The sequence below is a fragment of the Xyrauchen texanus genome, chromosome 19 (assembly GCF_025860055.1).
Source record: "Xyrauchen texanus isolate HMW12.3.18 chromosome 19, RBS_HiC_50CHRs, whole genome shotgun sequence".
Lineage (NCBI taxonomy): Eukaryota > Metazoa > Chordata > Actinopteri > Cypriniformes > Catostomidae > Xyrauchen > Xyrauchen texanus.
This window is the reverse complement of record NC_068294.1, coordinates 19,263,050-19,271,464: the sequence shown is the minus strand read 5'-3', so window position 1 is coordinate 19,271,464 and position 8,415 is coordinate 19,263,050. Positions and strand designations below refer to the sequence as shown.

Genomic DNA, 8,415 nt, shown 5'->3' with positions numbered 1-8,415 from the left:
TACCTATTTGCTATATGCAACTGTACAAGCATACTTAGAAAACCTGTTACTGTGGGATAACTTCAATTTGCATTTCTGCTTTGTGTATTAGCATACACGGTACTTCTCTGACATTTTCAAGAACAATATTGCCATTATCATCTTACCAGTTTGTTACTGTTCCACACTGTTGATATTTTCAGGGTAAGGAGGATTTTTCCCAACACTTTATCGTTTATAGTATATGCAGTAGCAGCATAGTGTTTAATAGTCTGCTGTACATCAACATCTTATTAAATGTATTACATTATTTATTCTAGGACCAAACAGCTTTGCAACCAACCTTGTTTTTGGTTATATGTAGGTTTACATTAATCTATAATAAGGAGAATCAAATGAACATGTAATGCCAAAATATATGCAGTATGAAGCAAGATTTGGTTTAAAACACAAAACTATATGGGCTTGACAACTTTTAGAATTTGCATTACATAGGTGCCCCGCCTTTCGCCCAATGTTAGCTGGGATAGGCTCCAGCCCCCCGCGACCCTGTACACAGGATAAGCGGTTGACGATGGATGGATGGATGGATTACATAGGTGATAGAGTAAGGCCATTTGAAATAATTGCAACAACTGAAATTCTGAGGTGGTGCATTGTTCTGTTACATATCTGAAGTGCATGTTAAAAAAAAAAAGTATTTTAATAGCCAGCTTAAACTTTTAACCTCTTCTTTGACAAATCTAATTCAAAGCTTTCCAACTACTCCAACTTTCTAACTCTTATGACATTTTTAGGCATCATATAAATAAATGCAGGCTATTTCACCTTTTATTAAAAGTCCACATTTCAACAGACATTACATGCCACAGATCTTCAAGCATTCCCAATAAGACAATGCATTGCGGATATGGTATGACAGGAGTACTGGTATTTTGAAAAGAAGTGAATGGAGTGCCTCCTCCCCAATTCCAGGTAATTAGATCCATACAAATGGACCAATGAGAGGAGATGTTCCACTCAAATCATGTTCCAGTATGCGTACTAGTCTTATCAATGGAAAATGTCTACACCGATGGTACTGATTAGAGACTTGCTGGCCTTCAAAACAAAAAAGGAGCAAAACGAGGCACTTTGAAAAATTAATTTGATTTTGTTCACTTTGTTGATAGCAGTTACCTCAAAGTTTGTATGTTGGCATGCCAAAGCCTGAATAAGTGGCTGACTGGTGCAGTCTTTTCATCCAGACATTGACTATAGTTCTCTAGTAGTCTGTCATGGTCTCTGAGAAAGATGCCCTACTCTTCTGGGTTTGCTCTAGTCTGTTGAGGATGAACTGGCTTGTGTCGATGAATCGTTCCACACAGTTTACAAAACAAACCTCTGTCCTAGAGTCAAGCTTTGGACCAGGTTTATCCATGCAATTCTCCTGAAAAGACACATTAACAGATAATTAATTATAACAAAAACTGATATCCTTGCTGTATATAGCTAAGGAACCATGCATAATAATTATCAAGCCAAAATACTGTAATTTTTCCGAAATACCTAAACCAAGACCAAAATTATCAATTGTAGGCTTACCCCTCCTCAAGCTTTCAAGCAAGCAACATCCACCAAACTTGGCACAGACCTTCACACTGTTAAGACTTGTGTTGCTTTATCTTTTCTAACTGATCAGAATTACGGTTTTCACTGAGCTGAATGTTCAAATGCGCCAAGACTATTCAAACTCCAACTGTCAAAATGTTTTAATGTAAATTACATTACAAAATCTATTTGTCTATCTACCTTTTTGAAGCTTATGGCAGTGAAGAAAAGAACTGCTGTCTATGGGTGCTTTGCTCAAATAAACTGAACATGCCTAAAAAGTGTTATTGTGGGGTTGAACAGTGCATTTCTGAAAGATTATTGGAGATTTTGGGCTTCTCTAAATTTCCATCAGGATTGGTGAATTAGGATAAACTAACAAATAAATCACAAACCGCTGTTTTTAATTTCTAAAGTGCTATAGCTGTGACCGATAGGAGTTCAAATATAATATAACATTTATCTTATATGAACAAAACCCATGGAAATTCTAACTTATCCCAGCACATAGGCTACTGTTTGTGAAAGAAATTAATATTGCTAAAATTATGTCTTTGCATTTATTTTTGATGTAGTAAGTATATTTACCTACATTTATCATATAAGATCTATTTTCAAAAAACACTGGCATTTGCTAACATCTGATCCAGAGCTAAATGCTTTATTCCAGCACCCTCCTCTTATCGTTTTTAAACGGACTAAAAATTAAAAGATTGTTTAGTCCATGCCCAACTCCGCAGTAAGGTTTACGCACCATCTCAGAGACTGGTTAGTCTGATCCCAAATGGTAACTATCGATGTGGTAATTGTGCACAGTGCAATAATACTTTTAAATCATCCTTTATTTGTCATCTGTGAACTGGTAAAAGGTATTCAATAAACGATATTATCACCTGTTTCTCTAACCTTGTTGTGTATTTGATTCGTTGCCCTTGTGGTCTTGGATATGTGGGGAAAACGTCACATCAGTTAAAACAACAAATTAGTGAACATAATAGTTCGATCAAGAGAAAAGATCTAAATTATCCTGTCGCAGCTCATTTGGTTGAATTTAATCATGAGGTCTCCTCTGCGTTTGTGGCATTGAGTGTTAAGATGCCACCAAGAGGAGGCAACATTGAACTGATTTTACAGAGACAGGAGATTTATTGGATCTACACACTTCAAACCTTATCACCGATGGGACTTAATGATGAAACCTTGTTTAATGTGATGCTGTAGATATACTGTATCTAAAGATCAAGTTTTTTCCATGTATATGTACAGTACTGTGCAAAAGTTTGTGTTTAACTTGTGAGGATGAGTATTCTTTAACCTGTTCCATGTTCAGTGTGATATTACAGGCCTATTAAATTATGTTAAAACTGTTTTTTCGATAATTCAGAAAGAACCTACATATCTATGGTGTATATTTAATATACACCATAGATATCCCTTTATAATAACTTTTTTAACATCAACAAACATTATCACATTATATAATTAAAAGATTATTAAAACGGCAGCGCTGCCAATGTCCACTGTTGAAATCGATATTATAGGTGTGGATGAGAAACAGCTCAATTCACATTCATATTCTTTGTGTATATCGCCACCTACTGGGCAGGGAGGAGAATTAATAGTAAAAAATAATTAAATATTTATCTATTTCTCACCCACACCTATCATAATACTTCTGAATATATGGATTTAACCACAGGAGTCTTATGGATTATATTTATGCTGCTTTTAGATCCTTTTCCAGCCACTATTCACTTGCATCATACAGAACTGCAGAGCTGAAAAATTATTTTTGTGTTCAGCAGATGAAAGAAAGTCATACACTGGGATGGCATGAAGGTGAGTAAATGATGAGAGAATTATAAGTATGGTTAGAAATAAATGCCCTCATAAATGTAAAATATGGCCCTTAAAATCAAATCCAGGGAGGAAATATTGTTCCTTAATGTAAATGTTGATTACGCTTACATAATAAAACACCTGCCAGATCTACAGGCTCATTCTATAATTGGGGGTAAATTTCATGTCAATAAAACAACTATTGGTTAATATATTTCTTTAAAGTAGCATATATAAGTTGCAAAGCTTAAGCACTGAACACCTTTTTGATGTTATAAGGGAAACTATGTTTTCCTTAGTGAGTTTGTCAAATATGTTACGGACAAACCGCATGACATTACACACACTTATTAAATGCTACACTTAAAGTAACACACAAAATGAAGGGTTATTTTGTCCATTCTACCATATGTGCAGTAGTTCTTTTAAAATTATTTTAAGAATTGTATGTTTTTGCAGATTGTCAAGTGATATTTTCAGCACCATCACTAATGACAGTAAAATGTTTGATCATAAATCTGCCTTAAATATAATTTTGGTAGTTTTAAAAGATGCTTTGTGAATGTAAAATATACCTTGAAAAATATCAGAAGCAGCATTCTTGTTATTTGAAATGTAAAAAAAAAAAAACATACTTGACATTGACAGTTACATAGTTGAAAAAGCAATATCCTGCTTTTTTCTCAAAAAACAATGATGCAATTTACATAAGAAGAATTTTAACTTACAAAGGAACAATATCCATTTAATTCTGTAAAATCAATTAAATGCCCCTTAATTCCTAATTATCATGATTCACATGCACGAGGACACACACACCCTCAGAGTCCTCTGAAAGATACAGGCTTAAATTATGACAAAAAAACAAAACAAAACAAAAAAACAGATCAATAGAAAATAATTTATTATCATCAGTGAACACAGTAGTGTCCCGTCAAATATGCTACCCAAGAGCTGGCCCTTAGCTAGCAGAGTTGACAGGTAACTTTAGTTGACAAGTCCCCCATTTTGACTCTTAATTTCAACAGTAGGCCTTTCCTGGCCAACTACGTCATTTTCTTAATCAGGTAAAATTTGTATTATATATTTTAGCTAAAATAATAACAAATATTGCAAAACATAGATTTACCCAACATAGTTGACTGACAATTAGATGAACAATCAAATATACTCCTTGACAATATGTTACTGTAGTTAAAATATTGAAAAAACAAAAATTAAAGGACCCTCGCCACTATGTGTTCAAAATGGTCACATGGTTTTGGAATACATAATTTTTTAGTTGCAGGGGGTGTTTGTTTAGTATCATAGTTAACCGAAATTTAGAAGACCTGAGTAAAATAAGATACAATTTTTTTATTATTATTATTATTCTGAAGTGTTTAAATAAAAAAAAAAAAAAATCAAATATAGATCACGTTGACTTGAAAAAAAATATTCATTATTTTGAACAAGACCCACTCAGTTCAAAAACGGGCCATACAAAAACTGTCAATTAAGAAGCATCATGGCAATTTCAAGCAAAACAAAACATGCGGTGCACAAAATATTTGTGTAATATTGTAACATGCGTTCCCTTATTGGGAAAAAAAATTATATTTCTGAAGAAATTGGTTATATATATAATTGACATTGCATGTGCCCTAAATTATAGAATGAGCCTACTGCATCCTGTAGTATCTAATTCTGAATAGATTAGAAGATTACCAGTGGGTAGACAGGACATACTTTACAAACAATGCCTTGTCAGACTTGTCTTTTATATGTGTGGAGTGGATGCCTTCTGCAGGCTAGCAGAACAGCAACACACTTACCCAGCACACTTCTGTCATTTGATGAACCAGCTGTTGAAACCTCTGCTTTTGAGACTCGACCTCGATGAACTGCTGCAATTGAGGATCTGCCGTGACTGCTTGATTATCCATTGGGGGAGAAGAATAGAAAACGCTACCCCAAATCACTAAATGGTGGTATCTGACCAGTCTACAGTGTGCCAGTGCTGTGTTGACCTTAACGTGTCTCGATAGACAGGAAACAATCGAGTCAAGCGCCAATGAGAAAACTACAAATCTAGAGGAAACGGATCTTACGAACACGGAAGTCGCGGAAGACATAATAACAGGACAAGACTACTGAGGAGCAGTGAGGTGGGTGATCAGAATTTCGACTTTTATAAGATAAAACAATTATCTATGCCTCAATGTTGCACTTTAATGTATGTTTTGGGAAAGACGCAATGACGATTATGAACGCAGACTGTGAGACAGATGAATGTCAAGCAAGGTCTCACTCAACCAGTTACTATAGCACACAAGCTACTGAAACATTCTGTTTGTTTGCCATTTTTTAACTAGTTTAACCGCGTATTTGTAGTTGATTCTCAGAATTATGTGTATGTTTTAATGCTCCTGGCTCACTAAAGGTCTGTTCATATGGGTCGTTGACAAATTACGTCGTAAATTATTTAAAAATGTTATCTGGTGCAACCAAATAAAAGGTATTAAAATACTTATCTTGATAATTGAATACATGCGAGTGTACACAATTTAATATTTAATTTCTATAATTAATTATTTCACACCGTGCCACTATGCCACCTCGAGGATTTGGAGCGAATTGGGCATTTGAAATTGGGGAGAAAAATCCAGAAAATTAATCAGAATTAGCTTTGCCAAGTATGCTTACACGCACAAGAAATGTGTCTTGGGTGACAGATGCTTCCAGTTTACAGACAATACAACAAGACAGAGATAATGATAAAAAGTATATTACAAATAAAAAGAGAATAGAAAATATAAGTGTATATAGAAATACACAATAAGACAATATATATATATATATATATATATATATATGTACAAATACAAATCTGTTATATACAGATGCAAAGGAATGTACTGGCAAAAGAGGTTGGGTATGTTGGATAAATATAAATGGACTAAACTGTGTATTGCACAATGGGGCAGTTATATCTGTTCATGAGATGGATAGCCTGAGGGGGAAAAAACTGTTCCTGTGATTGACGGTTCAGGTGCTCAGAGCTCTGAAGCGTCAGCCAGAAGGCAACAGTTAAAAAATGTAATGGGCAGGGTGAGTAGGGTCCAGAGTGATTTATTATTTATTAATTTTATTTATTTATTTTTTTTTTTTTTCTTCCCAGCCTTTTTCCTCTGGATGTGTATAGTTCTTGAAGGGAGGGCAGGGGACAACCAATAATCCGCTCTGCAGTCCGAACTGTCCTTTGTACAATGCTCCATTAACAACACAAAATATATTCTTGTAGTGCAAACTCAAGTGGATTAAGTATTTTACGTTTTACAAATTTAAATGGGTAGAACACAATAAAATCAAGTTGTCACAAAATGTTCTAGAATGGTGCTGCTTTAGTTGCTTTTTAATCAAGTACATTGAACAAGGAGCAAAAATATTTTTCTTTTTTAAATACGTTTGTAAAGAGGTCCTCTGTTTTTCTCTTTTCTTTCACTTTTTCAGGAATATTTTTTTTATTATTAGAAACGTCTGAAAACACTTAAATTCCTTTTACTGCGCATGTGAAAAAAAACATAAGAAGTGTGACTCTGATGCATTGATATGGTCTAAAATGCAATTGTCCTCCTGTTCTGCCACCGGACAGTGTGGAGGTGGCCGTAATGGATCCATCAAAACAATTGAGCGTCACTTCATTGGCCCATATATGTGTGCGTTAAAATAGTATGATATCATAATTATATACTGCTTATGGTAACAATTTTTATTCATGCTTAATTCAATCATTCAAGTTAGTTAATTTGTCATATCCACAAAAATAGGGAAATGGGCAGCAATAATTTTCACATTGAAATTGTATTGTTTACAAACTGAATGTTGATGTAATGTTATTTTTAAGTCAACAAAGTGAAGCCTGAAACTTAGGCATTTATGTCCCCCTCCTAGATCAGCTTTCTTGGCAAAATGGGTCGTCACTTTGGAGATTTGGCCAAAATAAGGCATGTGATTACCTACAGTATTTCCCCCTTTGAGCAGAGGGCATTCCCAAATTACTTTTCCAAGGGAATCCCTAATGTGTGGAGACGATTCAAAGGATCTGTGTTCAAGGTGGCACCCCGTAAGTCCTATTTGACCAAAATTAAGGAATTTACGGGCATTTAAAAAATTATTTTCTATATTATCTAATCTTAATATAGATTTAGGATAACATTTTGTATGACTTAATTTCTCTCTTTCTATTAACCTGTATCTCTACCTACAGCCATGATCCTGATGTACCTGACCTATACATGGGGCAATCATGTTCATGAACAAAGCAAAAGGAAGAACCTTGCAGACTTTGAGCAGTGAAAACTGATTACTGACATGTTGCCATTGTTAATGACTTGGTGGCTGTAAACCATGTTTAATAAATGATCAACACTAACTGATTTGATGCATTACTGCAGTTTATCCTCATTGGTAGCTATGTATCTCAGTGTAATGACCTTTTCTGAAACATTTATATGGAATTCAAAACATAATTCTATCGAATAATAATGTTTTGTGTTTGCAGTTAAGATTGTTCATGAAGACGTTGTGTGTTAATTTACACTATGGAATTATATTTTTTTTGCCTCGCAGACTTTAAACAGGGATGAGAGATGTTCTTACATTTATGCTTTTGGCAGGCACTATTATCCAAAGCGACTTAGTTCATTTCATGCATCCATCTACACTCTTAGGGTGTGGTATTTACTTACAATTAACATTCGTGAGTCAAAGTCTCTTGCTATTTTCAAATCTTGCCAAAAAAGTTTTTTTCCCGGTTGATGTTTTATGTTTATGTGTTTGATTCACTTTTATTGTATATGTGTGTATTTTATTCTATGGTTATTTGTATTTTGTTGTTTTTGGGTTGTTCTTTCTTGCGTAAAGTGCTTTGAGAAGCCACTATTAAAGGATCTATACAAATTAAAATGTATTATTATATATTTTATCAGTTTGCATGTTCCCCGGGAACTGAACCCACAATTTTGG

The 8,415-nt window shown here is 34.3% G+C and overlaps 2 protein-coding genes across 2 annotated transcripts; one reads left to right on the top strand and one right to left on the bottom strand.

The window, feature by feature from the left end:
• Nucleotides 1-36: 36 nt before the first annotated feature.
• timm8a (translocase of inner mitochondrial membrane 8 homolog A (yeast)) lies at nucleotides 37-5,425 on the bottom strand. Its single transcript, XM_052150198.1, has 2 exons — nucleotides 5,223-5,425; nucleotides 37-1,408 (listed from the first exon to the last, which is right to left on the bottom strand). The coding sequence occupies exons 1-2, from the start codon at nucleotides 5,331-5,333 to the stop codon at nucleotides 1,244-1,246; spliced, it is 276 nt and encodes a 91-aa protein (XP_052006158.1). The 5' UTR covers nucleotides 5,334-5,425; the 3' UTR covers nucleotides 37-1,243.
• Nucleotides 5,426-5,499: 74 nt separating this feature from the next.
• Nucleotides 5,500-7,826, top strand: LOC127660026 (cytochrome b-c1 complex subunit 8). The gene is made up of 3 exons (XM_052150076.1): nucleotides 5,500-5,555; nucleotides 7,342-7,513; nucleotides 7,658-7,826. The coding sequence occupies exons 2-3, from the start codon at nucleotides 7,360-7,362 to the stop codon at nucleotides 7,744-7,746; spliced, it is 243 nt and encodes an 80-aa protein (XP_052006036.1). The 5' UTR covers nucleotides 5,500-5,555; nucleotides 7,342-7,359; the 3' UTR covers nucleotides 7,747-7,826.
• The last annotated feature ends 589 nt before the right edge of the window (nucleotides 7,827-8,415 follow it).